This window comes from Cygnus atratus, unplaced genomic scaffold, assembly GCF_013377495.2.
Source record: "Cygnus atratus isolate AKBS03 ecotype Queensland, Australia unplaced genomic scaffold, CAtr_DNAZoo_HiC_assembly HiC_scaffold_47, whole genome shotgun sequence".
NCBI lineage: Eukaryota > Metazoa > Chordata > Aves > Anseriformes > Anatidae > Cygnus > Cygnus atratus.
In genome coordinates, this window is record NW_026110073.1 from 148708 (window position 1) to 167634 (window position 18927).

Consider the following 18927-nt stretch of genomic DNA (forward strand, 5'->3'; position numbering starts at 1 on the left):
GGATGGGGATGGGGATGGGGATGGGATGGGGATGGGGATGGGGATGGGGATGGGGATGGGGATGGGGATGGGATGGGACTGGGATGGGGATGGGGATGGGGATGGGGATGGGGATGGGGATGGGGATGGGGATGGGATGGGATGGGATGGGATGGGATGGGGTGGGGATGGGGATGGGATGGGGATGGGATGGGATGGGATGGGGATGGGGATGGGGATGGGGATGGGATGGGATGGGATGGGGATGGGATGGGATGGGGTGGGGATGGGGATGGGGATGGGGATGGGATGGGATGGGATGGGGATGGGGATGGGATGGGGATGGGGATGGGGATGGGGATGGGATGGGATGGGATGGGGATGGGTGGGATGGGGATGGGGATGGGATGGGGACTGGGATGGGGACTGGGATGGGGATGGGGATGGGGATGGGGATGGGGATGGGGATGGGGTTGGGGATGGGATGGGGATGGGATGGGGATGGGGATGGGGATGGGGATGGGGATGGGGATGGGGATGGGATGGGGATGGGGATGGGGATGGGGATGGGGATGGGGCGGTCGGACCCCTCAGGTGCCCCCGCCACCCCCGTCCCATCCCATTCCCGCTGACCAGTTGTTGCAGCCGTCCCCGCGGGGCACGCTGTGGCCGGGCCGGTGCCGCTGCCCGGAGCGCAGGTCTAGGCAGGTGCAGTTCTCCGGGGCCACGCACGCCGTGCCCAGCGCGTCCAGCAGCGCGCCCCCGGTGCAGTAGCAGCCAGGCTGGCAGCGCCAGGCACAGTGCTGGGACAGGCAGCGGTCAGGGCTGGGGACACCGGTGGGGTGGGGGGGTGGGGGGCTGGCCGGGGGGGGTCATGGCTCACCGAGATGTCATCGCAGGAGCGGGGACAGGGGGGGCCGCAGGGGCTGAACACCGAGCCCGGCACCGCGGCGCAGTCGGGAGCTGCAGCAGGATGGGGACATCAGCATGGGACCCCCTGCTTCCCCGCCCCGGCCCCCCACCCCAGCCCTGCTCACCGGGGCACTCCTGGGTGCTGCAGGGCTCCAGCTGCGTGGGGGGGCCCTCGCAGAAGTCTCCCTGGCCCTGGGGCGTGGGGCTGGAGCAGGCACGGCTCCGGCTGCGCACGCCGGCCCCGCAGCTCCGGCTGCAGCTGCTCCAGGGGCTCCAGGGGCTCCAGCCGCCCGGCCCTGCGGCACGGGGAGTGGCTCAGCACCCGGCACGGCCCCCCCAGACCCCGACCCCCCGGGGGGGCACTCACAGGCACAGGGCTGCAGGACGCAGGAGCGCTCCTCGGACTGTGGCTCGGAGCAGGGTGCCCCGGGTTGCGGGGTGCAGAAGCGGTACCGGCGCTGGTGGCCCGGCCCGCAGGAGGCCGAGCACTCGCTCCAGGGGGTCCAGGGGGTCCAGGGGGTCTGGGGCTCACCCTCTGCCCCGGGCAGGGGGCATCAGCGTGGGCCCCGGGTGGGGAGGTGTGGGGGCACTGGTGCAACCTGGAGCTCGCCTCGGGGCAGGTCCCCCCATTTTGGGGCACACCCCTCCATTTTGGGGCAGATTCTCCCCCTCCTCCCCCATTTTGGGGCAGACCCTTCCTTTTGGGCACTTCCCCCCATTTTGAGCACATCCCCCCATTCTGGGCACATCCCTCCTTTCTGGGGAACATCCCTCCCTTTTGGGGCAGGTCGCTCCCTTTGGGACAAATCCTTCCCTTTTGGGACAGATCCCTGGACAAAGGGGCAGCCAGACCCCCCACTCCTGTCACCATAACTCCACCACAGGCACCAGGGCCACCAGCCGCAGGGGACAGCAGGGACGGGTCCCCGCAGGGCCACCAGGGCAGGGTCAGGGGCTGTCCCTGCAGCCACCCCGCGATGCCCCGCGCAGGGGGCACGGCAGGAGCTGGCGGGGGTCTTACCGTCACCACAAGCCACCTGGGAGCAGTTGGTGACCCGGCCGGCGATGCAGGAGCTGGGGACAGAGGGCGGCGGTGGGTGGGGGGTTGCAGCAGCCGGGTCCCCCCCCGGATGAGCACTGACCAGTTCTGGCAGCCCCGGGGCACGGCGTCCCCGGGCAGGTAGAGCACGCCGTCCAGGGCACAGGGACATGCCTCCTCGGCCACGCACTCATCGTTCTGCGGTATGGAGCACCGGGATATGGTGTTGGGGGGGGGTCCCCACCACCCCGTCCCCACCTCCCCATCCCCGCTCACCAGCAGCAGGGCCCCCGGTGGGCAGGAGCAGCCGGGGTGGCAGTGCCCACCAGCCGGGGGGGCTGCGCTCAGCTCCGCGCACGAGGCCGGGACGTGGGCGCACGGCTGCCACTGCTTGCCGGGGGGGCAGACACCTGGCTCCTCGCCTGGAGGGGGGGGGGGGGGGGGGGCACAGACACCCCCTGAGCACCCCCAGCACTGTGGTGGGGTGTCACCGGTGTGCATCTGCCTGACAGTGGGGGGTAGTGGCGGGGGGGGGGGACACGGCTCTGCGCCCCCACCACGCCTGTGGGGAGCTGGGGTGCCCCGGGTGTGCCATAGCACGGGATGGGGTGACAAGTGCCACAGAGGGTGGGGACAGGGGCTGCTGGGGTGGACAGACAGAGGGGCAGACGGACAGACAGACGGATGGATGGACGGACGGACGGACGGACGGAGGGGGCTCACCAGGGCAGGGCGCGGGGTTGCAGGTGCTGAACTCGAGGCCGTGCAGGGGGGAGCCACCCCGCGTGCGGTTCCTGTAGCCGCCCCCGCAGGGCACCGAGCACCCCGACCACGGCCCCCACGGCGCCACGGCCCCTGCGCACACGGGGGAGGCTCGGGGTGTTGCCCGGTCCTTCACACCCCCCCGGGGAGAACCCCCCAACAGGGACACCACCAGGAGACACCCACCTGGGGGCACCCATCCCATGGACAACCATCCCGGGGGGTGTCCTCTCTAGGGACACCCACCCAGGAGAAGCCACCCCAGGGACACTCATCCCGGGACACCCACCCCAAGGGACACCCACCCGGGAGCAATAACCCTGGGGGCATCCATGCAGGGACACCCTCACCAGGGACACCCCAGGGACACCAACACCAAAGCCACCCACACAAGGGACACCCACCCAGGGATACCCACCCCAAAACACCCACCTGGGGGTGGGGGGCGGGGCGCACATCCCAGGGACACCCTCCCCAGGGACACTCGCTGGGGGACACCCACCCTGGGAACAGACATCCCAAGATACGCATGCATGGACACCCACCTGGGGACACCCACCCGGGGACACCCTCCCCACGGCACCCCTCTGGGGACACCCTCCCCGGGGGCCCCGGGGGCTGGGGGCTGCTCACCACGGCAGGGCTGCAGGCTGCAGAACTCCACCTCCATGCTGGGTCCCTGGCAGGGGCGGCCCCCCCCGGCCGGGGGGGGCACAGCAGGCACCCGGTACCGCCGCCGCGTCCCCACGTCGCAGCTGCGGCTGCAGGAGCTCCAGGCCGTCCAGCTGCTCCAGCCGCAGGGCACTGGGGGGGTTGTGGGGACTCGCTGCACCCGCCCACCCCACTCCCCCCAGCACCAGGAGGCACCGGGACCCCCCCCCCCAACCCCTGTGTCCCCCACTGGGTCGGTACCTGGGCAGGGCTCCGTGCCGCACACCATCTCCCCAGCCATGCAGGTGCTGCACGAGAGGGGATGTAAGCAAGGGGTGGAAGTAGGTCCCCTGGACCCCCTGGGACCCCCCCCCAGACCCCATCCCCGGTGTCACCCCCACCAGTTGTTGCAGGCGTCGAGGGCGGCGGTGTCACCGGGCTGGTAGAGGCGGCCGCGGTGGTGGCAGAGGCAGCGGCCCGGGCGGCACGCAGGTCCCGTTCTGCAGCAGGAGCCCGGCGGGGCAGTGGCAGCCGGGCTGGCACCGCGCGGCACACACCACGCCGGGCCCCAGGTCCCGGCAGAGCCGCGGGCAGGGCCCCCCCTCGCTCCGGCACTCCTCGGCCGTGCGGTACCGCATGCTGCCGGGGCACTGCGCTGCGGGGAGAGCGGGCAGCAGGGCTCGGTATCGGCACCCCCACGGAGCCACAGCCCCGCGTCCCGCCGGGCACCCACCTCCGCAGGGCTGGGCGTTGCATTCGCGGGTCTGGAGGAGGGGGCCCGCGCATTCGGCCCCCCCAAAGGCGGGGGGGGCACAGGCCCGGCTGCGCGTCTGCACGCCGGCGTCGCAGGGAGCCGAGCACTCGGACCAGGAGGACCAGGGCATCCAGACACCTGCCACTGCGGGGGAGACGGGCTCGTGACCCCCCCGCCCCTTAACAAAAATCCCGGGACCCCCACTTGCAGCAGGGGCTCTCTGGTGGGTCCAGCCTCCCCTGGACCCATGGCTCTGGCGGCACCCAGCAGCCCCCCACGTCCCCAGCGTGCCCCAAGCTGGCTGGGGCGCTCACCCGGGCAGGGGGCCGTGTCGCAGGGCTCCTCCTGCTCCCCCAGCCCCGGGCAGGTGCCCACTGGCCCCGGCCCCTCGCAGTGCCGGAATCGGCGCCGCCGCCCGCGGTGGTCCACGTGGTGGAAGCAGCTCCGGGAGCAGGGTGACCATGGGGTCCAGGCGCTCCAGCCGCTGCTCGGCTCTATGGGGACAGACGGACGCGTGGCACTGGAGCAGCCACCACGGGCACCCCAAAGTCACCCCCACTGGGGGCGGTGTGAGCAGAGGGGACGGCAGCCATCCTGTCCCCAGGGTGTCAGGGGTCCCTGGAGCAGCCCCCACCATCGCCGGGACGCAGGGTGCACGTACCGGGGGCACAGGGCGTGTGGCACTCGCGCACCTCCCGGGCATCCCCATCGCACGGGGCTCCGCCGTGGGCCGCTGCAGGGTTGGAAGGGGACCTGCGGGGATGGCGCTGTGTTGGCCCCTGTCCCCACCAAGCACCGCGGGGCCGGGCCCCCTCCCTAGCCCCACACCTGAACCTCTCCTGCATCCCCACGCCACAGCTGCGGTCACAGGGGGTCCACGGCGACCAGGCGGACCAGCCGCAGGCAAGGGGACAGGCCAGGTCCTCGCACGTCACCACCCCGTCCAGGCACACGCTGGGGACAGAAGCTGGGCTCGGCCATGGGGACAGGGACGAGGAGCAGCCACGGGGCAGCATGTGGCAGGCAGGGCGCAGGCAGGGCAGGGGACGCGTCGCTGCTGCTCACCACTGGCTGCAGTTGTCCCTCAGGAAGACGTGGCCGGGCAGCCAGCGCTGCTGGCCCAGGTGACAGTGGCACTGGCTGGCGTTGACGCAGGCGCCCTCCTGCAGGAAGAGCCCCGGCAGGCACCGGCAGCCTGCCCGGCGGCACCGGCTCAGCCCCGCTGCTCCCTCACCGGCACCCCGCGCCGCCCCCAGCCCTGTCACTCACCCTCCTGGCAGGGGCTCTGGCAGCTCGTGGTGGCACCCAGGTCCCCGCAGGCTTGGGGACAAGGGGGCACCAGGCCCTGCGCGCAGTCCCCTGCCCGCACCAGCACCATCCCGGGGCCGCATTCTGCGGGGGCAGAGGATGCTGTGAGGGTGGGGTGCTGCCCCGTGCCACCCCCCCTGCCGCACATGTCCCCGTGCCCCAGCACAAAGCCCTATCCCCATCCCTGTCCCCATCACCCCCACCTCCATGTCCCCCTCCCGGCGTCCCTCCGTCCCCTACCTTGTGAGTCCCCGCAGGGCTGCAGGTTGCAGGGCTGGCTCTGCAGGGCCTCCCCGGGGCAGGGCTGGCCCCCGTTCTTGGGCGGGGGGTCGGTGCAGCTCCGGGTGCGGCTCCGCACCCCTCCCTGGCACTCGGCGTCGCAGGGGGACCAGGCGCCCCACGCAGCCCAGGCGCCGGGCACTGGGGGGCAGCGGGACAGGGGGCACTGGGGGCACCCCCTGCCCACCCACCCACATCGCCCCTGCCGTGGCCCTGGCCCCCTTCAGCCTGGCCACACCGTCCTGGCACAGGCTTGGGACGTGACACAAACCCCCGCCATGGCTCCCCCATGTCCCCCGCTCCATCTGCAGGGATGGCCATGCCTGGGGGCTGGTGTGCAGGGATGTGCCAGCCACCGTCCCGTGCCACCATGTCCCGTGCCACCACGTCCTGCCACCGCCCCGTGCCACCATGTTCCCCCACCGTCCCGTGCCACCACTGTCCCGTGCCACCATGCCCCATCACTACGGGGTGCCTCTGTGCCCCACCACGCTGCCCACCACCCCACCGTGCCGCACCACCACGGTGCCCCACCACCCGCCCCCACCAACGCACCCAGGGCAGGCCCCCCCCCCCCCCCCCGGCAGCGTGGGTCCCGTGGGGGCCGGTACCTGGGCAGGCACGCAGGAAGCAGGAGCGGGTGTCGAGGTGGGGGCGCAGGCAGGTGCCCCCGGGCAGGGCGCCCCGCAGCACGGCCCGCTGGCGGGCGGTGACCCCCAGCCCGCAGGAGCGGCTGCACTCGCTCCAGCCACCCCACGGGGACAGGATGCAGTCAGCTGGCAGGGACAGAGCGGGGTGAGGGCTGCCCCGGGCCCTCCCCACGCCTGGGGCTTGTCCCCATGGGGGTCCCGCAGGGACAGAGCCTCTGCTCAGCCCTGCTTGGTGTCCCAAGCCCAGTGTCACCAGCCCCAGTGCCACCAGCCTGGAGTCTCCTGGGTTCCCCAAAGGGGCAGAGGGCTGGAGCTGGCCAGGCACAGGATGCTCTGGGATGAAGGGACAACCCTTCCGCATTCCTGTCCCCATCCCAGTCCCCATCCCCATCAATGACCCTGTCTCTGTCCCTGTCCCCATCCCCTTCCTTGTCCCCATCCCAACCATTCCATCCAGTTTCATCCTGTCCCAATGTGTTTCATCCATACCATACCATCCCCGTCCCCATCCCCATCCCATCCCCATCCCATCCCATCTCATCCTATCCCCATCCCCATCCCCATCCCATCCCCATCCCATCCCATCTCATCCTATCCAATCCCATCCCATCCCATCCCATCCCCATCCCCATCCCCATCCCATCCCCATCCCCATCCCCATCCCCATCCCCATCCCCACCCCATCCCCATCCCCATCCCCATCCCATCCCATCCCATCCCATCCCATCCCCATCCCCATCCCCATCCCCATCCCCACCCCATCCCATCCCATCCCATCCCATCCCATCCCCACCCCATCCCATCCCATCCCATCCCATCCCCATCCCATCCCCATCCCCATCCCCATCCCCATCCTACCCCATCCCATCCCATCCCATCCCCATCCCATCCCCATCCCATCCCACCCCCCCACCCCCCGTCCCCTCGCACCACAGCCGCTCTCGTCGGAGCCGTCGGCGCAGTCCCGGTGCAGGTCACAGCGCTTGGCCAGGGCCAGGCACTCGCCGGTGCCACAGGAGAACTGCTTGGGGGAGCAGGTCGGGGGGGGACCGGGGGGCCAGACCAGGGGGGCTGGGGGGCTGCTGGAGGCAGGGGGGGTGCCTGTGGGGCGGGCGGGGGCAGGGCTCAGCCGGGGGTAGCAGGCAGGGCAGGGGGGCTCGGCACCCCCAGGACCTCTCCGTGTGGGCTCTGCGGAGGCGTGGGGGGGGCGGCGGGGGGCTCACCACAGTGCACCTCGTCCGAGCCGTCCAGGCAGTCGGGCTGCCCGTCACAGACTGCGGCCGCGTCCACACAGCCCAGGACATCGCAGGGGAACTGGTCCCGGGGGCACAGGAGCCGGGGCAGGAGCAGCTCTGGGGGGGGGGGGGGGGGAGACAAGGGGCTGGGGGCGAGCCCCAGGGCACTGCCTGCTCCCAGCGGCACCTCTGGGCTGTCACCTCCTGCCCCATAAATGCCCAGCCCCATGGCACCCATCCCATGGCACACCCTGACCCTACACGCTCCCAACCCTACAGGACCCCTGGCCCCATGGCATCCCCCATATCCCCCCCCCCCCCCCCCCCCAGCAGCAAGCCGGGGAGCTGTCCCCATATTGCCCCAGGGACACCCGTGTCCCCATCCCACCCCCTGTGGTGCCAGGGGATGGGGAGGTTGTGTGCCCCCCCCCCCCCCCCGGGGCTGACATTGAGCAATGCCCCCTCACCTGCCGCTGTCGGGGTGGGGACCCTGGTGGGGGGCAGGGGCAGAGCAGGCAGTCCCGTCGCGGGGGGTGTCACGGTCACAGCGGCTATGCCCGGTAACGGGGGGCTGGCAGGGGGTGGCACCCCGGGGGACACAGCGGTGGTGGGGACAGACGGTGGCCCACTCGTTGCTGGTCCCAGCACAGCGGGGTGGGGGGCTCCGGTGCCGGCTGCAGTGGGGGGCTCAGCGGGGGGCTCGGCAGGGAGCAGCCCGGCTCCTGTCCCCGATGTCCCCTGCGCACAGGGAGACAAGTGTCACCCGCTGCCACCCCCTGCGCCCCATCTTGTCCCCCCCCATCCCCAGGGCTCACCGCTGTCGGGGGGGCTGGAGGCGGCTGCGGGGTCAGCCCCAGGATGCCGGCGCTGGCGGGGGCCGGGGGGCTGCAAGAAGCAGAGCCGGGCAGTGAGGGGTCCCGCACCCCAAACCCCAGCTCTGTTGGGGGCACAGGCTCCAAGGGGACCCCAGCAGTGCGGGTACCTGGCAGGATGGGTGGGCACTGCGGTGCTGGGGGGCTCGCAGCCGGCCTCATCGGCACCCCCAGTGCAGTCGGCGACGCCGTCACACCTCCGGGACGCCCCCACGCAGCCGTCCCCGCACCAGAACTCGCCCGCGCCGCAGGGTGGTGGGGTCGGCATCGCCATCACCGTCGCGGTCACCGGCACCGCCCCGAGCGGGGCAGGGGGCACTTTGGGGAGGGGGAGAGGTGGGCAGGGAGCAGGGGTCCTGGCACGGGGGGGAGCCCGCTGCAGCCCCCCCCCCCGGCCGCGGTACCTGGCGGGCAGCCCAGCAGCTCGGCCCGGAGGACGATGCGGTTGTGGAAGCGGCGAGGGAGGATGCGGACGTGCTGCGCCTGCACCATGCGCCCCAGTGGCTGCACCGCCGGCGTGACGGCGTCCAAGTTGCCCTGGAAGAGCTGCGGGGAGAGCAGGGGTGCGGGGCTGGGCAGGCAGGGGTGCACCCCCATGTGTGCCCCCCAGTGCACCAGCACCCTCACGTCCAGCCCCCGGCGCACTTGCGTGGGTGTGCGCCAAAGGTGGAAGGAAGGTGACATGGGGTCACCGCCTCCCTGGCCGAAAGGGGACGCTCAGAACCACTTTGGGGGCAGCTGAACAAGCTCCGTTCAGCCCCCCGTGCACACACACACGCTCACACACACTCACACACACAGGTGCACACCCGGCACAGGCAGCACCTTGGGCTCCGGCCGGCTGCCGGCAGAGACCTGGCGGTAGTCGTGCCAGCGCGTCCCGTCGGTGCTGAACTGCAGCTGGAAGGCTGTGACGAAGGCGTTCGCCGGCACCTGCCCCCTGCAGCACCACCCCTGGCGGCAGAGACGTGGCACACTGTGGCACCGGCGCCGGCGCAGTGCCCGGGGCAGCGGTGCCTGTGCCGCCCGGCACGCAGCACCCACCGGTGAGGTTGGTGGGCTGCAGCAGGTCCAGCTGCAGGAAGGGCGGCTGCGAGGGCAGCCCGGGGAAGACGTCGGCCGGGGGGGCCCAGCCCTGCAGCTCCTGCCCCTGGGGAGACGCGGTGCAGGCGGGCGGCGGGGGCCGGGTGCTCCTCCTGCGCGGCTGAGGCGCTGAAGCTGCTGTCGGGCAGGGAGGCGATGCCCAGGGGGCTGTAGCAGGGGTCTGCAGGCAGCGGGAACGGGGTTGGGGGGAGCGGAACCGGGTCAGCCCCTGCTGGGAGGTGGTGACACCGCAGGGCCGGTCCCCAAGGGGACACGCTGGCCCACTGTGATGTGTGAGCGGGGGGGTCTCACGTACCGCCCGGGGGAGGCAGTGGGAAGGTGGCCAGCGGGCTGCTGGGGGGCTCTGCCGGCACGCTGGAGGGGGCAGGCTCCGTCGTCAGCTCCGTGGGGACAGCTGTCACATTGTCACCTGCAGCGGGGACAGCCGCCGTGCAGCACCCTGGTACTGGTGGGCGCCCAGTGGGAACGCAGCCCGGCCCCCCAGCAGCACCCCGAGCAGCATGGGGCCAGGCCCCCCCGGAACCCCCAGCCCCGGGCTCACCTGGCCAGGCGCAGAAGCAGCAGGAATCCCCCTGGCCCTCCACCAGCACCTGGCCCTGCACGAGGGGACCCCGTCACCACCGGTGCTGTCCCCCCACCCGAGTGCCACGGTGGCACTGCTGTACCCCTCCCCTGCACAGCGAGCCCGGCGCAGCCCCCCCGGGACCCTCACCTGCGGGCAGCCCCCGGCGCTGTGGGCGCAGTAGGGCGAGCACCGCACCTGCGGGCCGGGCAGGCACTGGCAGACGCGGCAGGGCCCCGAGCGCCAGCGGTCCCCGAGCGCACGGGACCGGCCCTGGTGCTCGCACGCCTGGCACGGCTCCGTCTGGCACCTGCGAGAGGGGACGTGGCGGGGACCTGCCGCTGCCACCACCACCCGTGCCCGCTCACCGTGGCCTCACCTGCGCGCCTTGCGGTAGATGCCGCGGCACTGCCGGCCAGCCCCGCGCTTGCCGGGGTGGCTGGGGCTGCGGAAGGACCACTGGATGCTCTGCACGCCGCAGGGACCCAGGCACTCGCCCCAGGGCGACCAGGGGGACCAGCTGCAGCTCACTGCGGGCACAGAGGGGGTGAGAGGGGCCCCCGGCACCCTCCCCGGGGGGGAGGGGGGGGCACGGCGCAGGACGCACCGGTGCAGGCGGGGTTCTGTCGGCAGCGCCGGGGCTGCCCGTCCAGGCAGGTGCAGAGGCGGCAGTTCAGCTTCACGCGCTGCCCTGGCCAGTAGCGCAGCCCCTCCACCTCGCAGCGGCACTCCCGCGGGCGCACGCAGCCCCGCTCACCGTCCAGCACGAGCCCCTCCGGGCACCAGCACCCTGCGGGAGGGTTGCAGGCGGGTGGGTGGGCAGCCCACAATGAGACCCCCCCCGAGCCCAGGAGGTCGCGGCATCGCTGGGGAGGGGACTGGCGGCAGGGGGTCGGTGCCGCCCCGCGGCTCCCGGCCTCACCTGGGGCACACGGCTTCTCCCGGCGGCACTGCGCGCGGCTGGCGAGGTCAGCGCAGGACGCGGGGCAGGGGGCGCAGGGACGGTGCTGCAGCCCCCCGGGGCAGGCGGCGGGGGGGCACCCATCCTGCTGGCACGGGCCTGGGGCAGAGGAGCAGGGTCAGGGCTGTGGGAGCCCCTGGCAATAGGAGCGGGGGGGATGAGGGGGGGGGTCACCCACCTATCTCCAGGGTGGCGGGGGCCGCGGCGGGCAGCGCGGCGCAGGGCCGGCCCCCGTCCCGGGGGGGCAGGCAGTGCCGCTGGCGCACCACCACCCCCTCGCAGTCCCGCGTGCAGTTGGACCAGGTCGCCCACTCGCTCCAAGCGCCGTCCACTGCGGGCAGAGGGAGGGGTGAGGGCAGGCAGCCCCGCACAGCACCACCCTGCCCACAACGGGAACCCCGCCCCCCCCGGCAGTCTCCGCTTTGGGACCCCCTTCTCAGCCCCCCCCAGGCAGCCCTGGCTGTGGGAACCCCACTGGGCACACCAAGCAGTCCCCACATCCCCCGGGCAGCTCAGGTCACGGGGCCCCCCAGGTCCCTTGGGCAGCTGCAGCCATCAGAAGCCCCCGCCCCAGCAGTCCTGGCTGTGGGACCCCCCCCCCAGATCCCCTGGGCAGCCCCATCAGTGGGAACCCCCTGGGTGTCCCCAGCAGCCATGGACGTGGGAACCCCCCAGACCCCCTGGGCATCCCCAGCCATGGGAACCCCCAGATGCCCCAGGCGCCCCAGTCACAGGGATTCCCCAGACCCCCCCGGCCCCACGCGCAGCCCCGTGCCCACTCACCGGGGCAGGCGGTGCTGAAGCAGGGCCGTGCCTGCGTGGCCTCGCCGTGGCACTGGTGCAGCACATCGGGGGCCTGCTGGCTGCAGCCCCGCGCACGCAGCTGCTGGCCGGGGCCGCAGGAGCGGCTGCAGGCGCCCCAGGGTGCCCAGAGACCCCAGTGCCCGCAGTCCCGCTCGTCCGAGGGCACCCAGCCTGAGGCCGCGTCCCCGTCCCCGTCCCCGCAGTCCGGCAGCCCGTTGCACACCTGCGGTGCGCGGCGATGCTGAGCCCCCGGCAGGGCAATGGGGACGACCCCACGGGGCCCCCACCGTGGCACAGGGAAGGAAGGGGGGGGGTCCCCGTCCCGTGGCCGTACCTGCTTGAAGGCGATGCACTCGCCGTCCCCGCAGGTGTACTCGGTGCAGGGACCAGCTGTCCGGTTCCTCCCCTCGGCGGGCACGTGGCCCTCTGCAACACGGACAGGGGGGCTGTGAGCACACGCCTGGACCCCCAGCCCCACTACGCTTCCCACCCCTCTTCCCTCACCGCAGGCCAGCTCGTCCTCGCCCTGGGGACAGTCGAGGCTGCCGTCGCACACCCTGGACGCATTCACGCACACGCGGTCGTTGCAGATGAAGTGCCCCGGGCACGGCGGGATCTGGGTAGAGCCTGAGCCAGGGACGCAGCCCCATCAGGTGTCACTGCACTGGGATGGATCCCCTGCGCCGCTCTGGGGACCCCAGGGGGCAGCAGAGCCTTGCTGCCCCCCCTCCAAAAGGATCCTGCCCCCTGGAGAGCATCCCAGCGCCCTGGGGACAGGGACCCGCGGGGACCCGTGGCGCCTCACCGCAGGTGTCGGCACTCTCGTCGGAGTGGTCGGGGCAGTGGGGGACGCCGTCGCAGAGGTGGCCGTGGGGGATGCAGTGGGCACCCAGGGTGCAGGGGAAGTGCCCCAGCCCGCAGCTCCGGTTGCAGCCCAGCTCGTCGCTGCCGTCCAGGCAGTCGGCCTCGCTGTCGCACAGCCAGCCCCGCGGCGTGCACTCCCCGCTCTGGCACGGGAACTCGTAGGGCCCACACGCGGGCGCTGGAGGTGTCACCCCGGGGTGCCACAGTGAGCAGGGACCCCACGCACGGTCCCCACGTGTCACCCCCGGAGCTGCAGGGGGCAGCTCTGGCCTCTCCATCCCAGCCACGAGTGGGAGCCCCCCCAGACAGCGGGGACATGGGGAGGTGCAGGGGACACTCATGTCCCTCACCTGCTGTGCCGTTGGCAGGCGCTGTGGGCAGGTGGGCAGGCACAGCAGTGGCCCAGGACACGATGCAGCGTGCAGGGCTCTCATCCCAGCCATCCCTGCAGTCCCAGACGCCGTCACAGAGCTTTGCCTGGCCGATGCATGAGCCGTCGGGGCACGGGAGCTGTCCTGGGGCACAGGTCACCCGGCCTGCAGGGAAGGGGACAGTCCCCAGGGGCAATGCCACCATGGCAGGCTCAGCCCCGCGGGCAGCACAGCCACGTCCCCTCACCTGGGCAGAATGCCTCGTCCGTGCCAGCCGTGCAGTCCTCCGTCCCGTCGCAGACTGCGGCCAGGGGCAGGCACAGGGCGTCGGGGCACTGGAAGCGGCCGGCGGGGCAGACGCAGTCCCGCTCGTCGCTGAAGTCCCCGCAGTCGTCGTGCCCGTCGCAGCGGTGCGGGTAGGGCACGCAGCGCCCTGCTGCACAACGGAACTCCCCGGTGCCGCAGGTCGGGCTGCAGCCTGCGGCGACAGCAGGCAGACCCCCCCCATGGGGCAAGGACCCCTGGGACAGGGGGGTTGGGGTACCCTCACCACGGGGCATAGGAACATGCGGAGCCATCCCCAGGGTGCGGGGGAGCCGCAGACCGTGCTGGGGCCGCTCACCTGCCTCATCCGAGTCGTCGGCGAAGCCGCAGTCCAGCTCCCCGTCGCAGACACGTGCCCGGGGGATGCAGCGGCCGCTGGCACAGCGGAACTCCGGGGGGGCACAGGCGGGTGGGGGGCAGCCGCGCTCGTCCGAGCCGTCGCTGCAGTCGGGCACGCCGTCACAGCGGGCGCCCCAGGGCACGCACTGCCCGCCGGCGCAGCGGTGCTGGTGGGGGGCGCAGCGCGGGGCGCAGACCTCGTCCGAGCCGTCCCCGCAGTCGTCCTCGTTGTCGCAGAGCCAGGCTCCCGGCACGCAGTGCCCGCTGGTGCGGCAGGCGAACTCCGAGTCGGGGCAGCGGGGCTGGGACGGGCAGGGCTCGGCCGTGGGCGCGCATTGCCACAGCCCGGCCACGCACGTGCTGCGGGGTGGCCGTGGCTCAGTCCTGGTGCGTGGTGCCCGCGCGCCCGCCCTGCACCCGGTGCCGCGGCAGCACCAGGGATGGGGACACCCCACTCTCCCCCCACTCACCAGTTCCTGCAGCCCTGCTGCACCCCGGCGCCGGCTGGGAAGGCGATGCCCTCCCAGACACACGGGCACTCGGCAGGGTCAATGCAGCTGCCCTCTGCCAGCAGGGAGGAAGGGAGGTGTCAGTAAGCACGGCGTGGGCCATCCCCATTTGGGGCAGCCCCGCGGCGGCCCCACGCTCACCGTGCAGCACCTTCCCTTCGGGGCAGAAGCAGCCCTCCAGGCACGACATGGTGTCGCAGTGCTCGGGCAGCTCCAGGCCGAAGTTTTGGCAGGTCTGGGGGCAGGGGGGGCCGCAGGCACTGTATTCCTGCCCCCCGTCACACTGCATGGCTGCAGAGGCAGGGTGTGGGGGCTGTGTCCTGCCAGCCCTGGGGCGAGCAGGGCACAGCCCAGACCCCCAGCACAGCCTCTCCCAGCCTGGACTCCCCCAGCCCAGCCCCGGCGCTGGGGACGGGGACTCACGGCACAGGTCCTGGCTCCTCCAGCGGATGTGGACGCCGCGCTGGCCGCACTCCTCGGCGTAGGTGGCAATGGCCGTGCACAGGCACTCGCAGTCCCCCCCGGAGTCACAGCTGCCGGCAGGGCACAGCAGGATGGTGCTGTGTTGGGGCTGGGGCAGGGACAGGCAGGGGGCTCGGGACCCCCACCACGGGGCGGCTGCAGCCCAGCACCTACCCGCAGGCATCGAAGACACACCAGTCGTAGAAGCGCTGGCACGGCACCTCGTCGTGGCAGGGCGCGAAGAGCCGCTGCGTGAGGATGCTGCAGCGCTTGCGGGCCCACGTTGCCCGGTGTGGGTTTTCCTGGGGGGCAGCTGTCACCACCACAGGAAGGGGCCCCCCTCCCCACACCATCACCCCCAAGCATGACACCCATCTCACCCCCACCCCCAGCCACCCGCAGCGGGTGCCTCCATCCCATCCCCATCCGTACGGCGCAGGGGTGCTGCGTGTCCGCGCCGTCCACCTCGGGGCAGAGCAGGCTGACGCGCCAGGAGTTGCCGAAGAGCTCGGCGGTGGGCTCCAGCACGCCCTGCCGGCTGGCCAGGTCGTTCTCCACGTCGCGGTCGAAGTTCCCGCAGAGCCCGGCCACGCGGCCCCGGTGCTGCGGGTGCAGCCGGACGTACACCCGCGTGCCTGGGGACAGGATGGGGCACGGCTCCAGGCAAACCGGGGGCTGATCCCACGTCCCCACACGGGGTCCCGCGTCCCCCGGGTCTCACCTCCGTCCCAGAGCACCGCCAGCCCCAGGCGGGACAGCAGGAGCAGGAAGAGGCCGGCTCGCTGCAGCGTCAGCCCGTTCCCGCTGTAGGCTTTGGGGGGCCGCACCGAGACCCCGTTCACCGTCACGTCCCTCCCTGCGGGGCAGCGGGGCTGTGAGGGCGGCCACCCCCCACCCTGCATCCACCCCTCCTGCACCGCGGGGACACCCCTTACCTCGCAGCATGTGCACCACGGTGTTGCCCAGCACCACCACCACCGACTTGGTGCAGGTGACGCCGCTGGTGCCGCAGGGCACGTTCTCGGCGGTGACGGTGAAGAGCCCGCCGGCCTCGCGCACCAGCACGTACTCGCAGTCCCCCAGGAAGGAGAAGGCCTTCCCGTCGAAGGTGATGTAGTGCGGGTCCCCCGTGGCCACGCAGGTCCCCGCGCAGTCCTCGCTGCCGCACCGCCACCGCTGCCGGTGGCACACGCTGGGGGCACGGAGCTGAGCGCGGGGCCGTGGCAGCCCCGCGCTGCGGTGCTGGGCCGGGGCTCACCAGGTGTTGCAGTCCCTGACGATGGTGTCGTTGGGCTGGTACAGCCGCCCGCTGTGCTGGCACGGACACTCCTCCGGGGGCACGCAGCGCTCGTCCTGCAGGCACCAGAGCCGTGTGAGACCCCGGGGCTGATGCGTGGGGACACCCGGGCACGGGCGCCAGCAGACGGGCTGGGAACTGCCCGGCTCCTGCTGCCCTCCAGGGCCCTCTCCAGCCCCCGATGGCCCAGCTCCCCAGTGCCCCATGTCCTCAAGACCGAATTCCCCAATGCCCCATAACCCCAATGCCCCACATCCCCAGCACCCCGTGCGCCCTACACACAGCTCCCCAGCACTCCACAGCCCCTGCACCCATCTCAGCGCCCCACACCCCCAGTGCCCCAGCTCCCCAGCACCCCACAGCCCCTGCACCCCGCTCCCCAACGTCCTACCTCCCCTGACCACCTCCCCAGTGCCCCCCCATGCCCCATCCCTGGGCCTCCCGGTCCCCAGTGCCCAACCCCTCCTGGTGCCCACCCACGGACAGGGCAGCAAAGCCAGGGGGCACCCACCAGGAAGACGGTGCCTGGGGGACAGACGCAGCCGTCAGCAAGCCCCGGGCAGGTCCCGTTGAGCTCGGTGTTGTCGCAGGTGCGCAGGCAGGACCCGACAGCATAGACCAGGTCCCCGGGGCAGAAGGCGGCCTCGGGGCAGGGAGCATCAGCGCAGCTCCAGGCGCCCGCGGTGCAGACACTGGGGTGGGCAGGGGGGGGTGCGGTGAGGGCCGGCACCCCCGTGTGGGGTATTGGCCTCGGGGAGCATGTGATGGGTGGGATGGAACAGAGGGGTGGGATGGGTGGGATGGATGGGACCCCCCGGCCAGCCCCGTGCTGGGGTCCACAGCATGCCCAGCACCCCTGGGACCCCACAAAATGCTGTTCCCAGAGGGAGGTGACCTTCAGCAGCACCCAGGCCCCCACAGTGCTATAGGCTTGTCCTTAGCCCCAGGAGGGCAGCTGGACCCTGGAGCTCGGTCCCCAGCCCGAGCAGAGGGCTGAGGACAGCGTCTTCAGAGGTGACACCGGCGCCACGTGGCAGGGACATTCAATGAAACCCACCTATCCTGCCGTACCGTCACAAACAGGCCATAGGGTGATTTCATCAGGTGTCTCCTGCCACCACCTCACACCTCCAGCAGCATCCTGCCCCTCTCGGGTCCCTGCTGCCACCACGTCCCCACGGCTGTCCCCTGGAGCAGCCCATCGCCCCCCATGACACTGGAGCCTGGGGTCATCCCAGCCCTGTGGGGACAGAGCCCAGGGTCCCCGTGGCACGCACCAGGCATTGCAGCCCTGCCGGATCTTGCTGCCCGGTGGGTAGAGCTCGCCGCCGTGCTGGCAGGGACAGACATCCTTCGGGACACACTGCCCACCGTCGTCCAGCACCAGCCCCTCGGGGCAGTTGCAGCCGGAGACGCAGAGGCCGTCGAGGTCGGGACAGGAGCCGGCCCCATCCAGGCGCAGGTCGGCGCAGGTCCTGCCGCAGGGGCTGCTGCACTCCTGGAACACCTGGCCCCCGCTGCACTGCACGCCTGCAGGGACGGACGCGGTGCAGTGACTGAAGGCAGCCACCCTGCCCTGCCCTGCCACATGAACCCCTGGTGCCTGGCCCCATAATGTCCCATCCATCTCGTTATGTCCCATCCCCATCCCATCCCATCCCATCCCCATCCCATCCCATCCCATCCCGTCCCGTCCCATCCCGTCCCATCCCCATCCCCATCCATCCCGTCCTGTCCCATCCTATCCCCATCCCATCCCCATCCCCATCCCATCCCATCCCATCCCCATCCCATCCCATCCCATCCCGTCCCGTCCCATCCCGTCCCATCCCCATCCCCATCCCCATCCCCATCCCATCCCATCCCCATCCCCATCCCCATCCCCATCCCCATCCCCATCCCATCCCCATCCCCATCCCATCCCCATCCCCATCCCATCCCCATCCCATCCCATCCCCATCCCATCCCATCCCATCCATCCTCTCCCACCCCATCCATCCCATCCCATCCCATCCCATCCCATCCCATCCCATCCCATCCATCCATCCCCTCCCACCCCATCCATCCCATTCCATCCCAGCCCCATACACCTAGTCCTGCCCTATCCCACCCATCCATGTGATCCTGTCCCACCCTTTCCACCCCACCCTGCAGGGCCCCGCACCGCAGAAGCTCTGGTTCCTCCAGGACAGGGCTGCTCCCTCCTGGGCGCACTGCCGGGCGTAGGCAGCCAGCGTGGGGCACAGGCACTGCTTGCCAGCCGGACAGGCGCACACATCGTAGAGGCAGAGCTGGTGGAAGGGCTCCCTGTCCACGAGGTGGTGGCAGGGCTGAGGGCAGGAGGGGACACGTCGGGCCGTGCACACCTCGGTGCCGGCTCCTGGGCACGCGCGGGGCTGCTCGGCACCTGGAAGGGCGCGCCGTGCAGGATGGCACAGGCGGCGGACGCGAGCTCTCGCCGCGGGGCGTAGGTGCTGCAGGGCTCGAAGGGGACTGGGCCGAGCACGGGGCAGGCGCTGGACACCCGGTACTTGTTGGCGAAGGCGGCGATGCCGACCTCCACATCCCCTGCCGGCGTGGTGAACTCATCCCCCTGGTCCCAGTTGTAGGTGCCACAGAGCCCCCGCACCTGCGGCACGGGCACAGCGCTCGGGCACGGCACGGGTGCCTGGCGAGGGTGCCAGGGGGTAGCAGCACCCAGCGGGGCTCACCTTGTTGGCGAAGACAGGCTGGAGGGTGATGTACACTGTGGGGGTCTCCAGCCCCCACAGCACGTGGGTGCCGAAGGCCTGGAGCAGCAGGAAGGAGGAGGACGCTCGGCGCACTGTCAGCGCGGCGCTGGCGAAGGGCAGCGGCACCTCCCGCCCGTTCACCTCCACCTCGCCTGCA

At 72.1% G+C, this 18927-nt stretch overlaps 1 protein-coding gene across 1 annotated transcript in view; it reads right to left on the reverse strand.

Annotated features, from left to right (window-relative positions):
* Positions 1–18927, reverse strand: part of LOC118251766 (SCO-spondin-like) — a 35705-nt gene that overhangs the window by 12987 nt on the left and 3791 nt on the right. The window contains 57 exon segments of the mRNA XM_050716860.1: positions 613–782; positions 863–942; positions 1259–1412; positions 1491–1501; positions 1919–1965; positions 2034–2128; positions 2207–2352; positions 2654–2785; positions 3329–3496; positions 3605–3651; positions 3745–3824; positions 3826–3998; positions 4077–4241; positions 4412–4591; positions 4759–4850; positions 4926–5051; positions 5163–5292; positions 5367–5489; positions 5646–5825; positions 6296–6460; positions 7265–7435; positions 7558–7686; positions 8037–8268; positions 8385–8454; positions 8552–8759; positions 8846–8987; positions 9297–9362; positions 9364–9395; positions 9486–9585; positions 9587–9705; positions 9841–9954; positions 10087–10141; positions 10258–10417; positions 10487–10637; positions 10715–10897; positions 11030–11167; positions 11247–11399; positions 11852–12095; positions 12207–12298; positions 12377–12499; positions 12678–12914; positions 13087–13272; positions 13355–13585; positions 13730–14130; positions 14241–14334; positions 14421–14570; positions 14703–14812; positions 14916–15043; positions 15174–15376; positions 15463–15597; positions 15677–15933; positions 16000–16094; positions 16550–16730; positions 17316–17568; positions 18203–18368; positions 18446–18667; positions 18750–18922. Coding sequence (XP_050572817.1) covers positions 613–782; positions 863–942; positions 1259–1412; positions 1491–1501; positions 1919–1965; positions 2034–2128; positions 2207–2352; positions 2654–2785; positions 3329–3496; positions 3605–3651; positions 3745–3824; positions 3826–3998; positions 4077–4241; positions 4412–4591; positions 4759–4850; positions 4926–5051; positions 5163–5292; positions 5367–5489; positions 5646–5825; positions 6296–6460; positions 7265–7435; positions 7558–7686; positions 8037–8268; positions 8385–8454; positions 8552–8759; positions 8846–8987; positions 9297–9362; positions 9364–9395; positions 9486–9585; positions 9587–9705; positions 9841–9954; positions 10087–10141; positions 10258–10417; positions 10487–10637; positions 10715–10897; positions 11030–11167; positions 11247–11399; positions 11852–12095; positions 12207–12298; positions 12377–12499; positions 12678–12914; positions 13087–13272; positions 13355–13585; positions 13730–14130; positions 14241–14334; positions 14421–14570; positions 14703–14812; positions 14916–15043; positions 15174–15376; positions 15463–15597; positions 15677–15933; positions 16000–16094; positions 16550–16730; positions 17316–17568; positions 18203–18368; positions 18446–18667; positions 18750–18922 — 8368 coding nt within the window.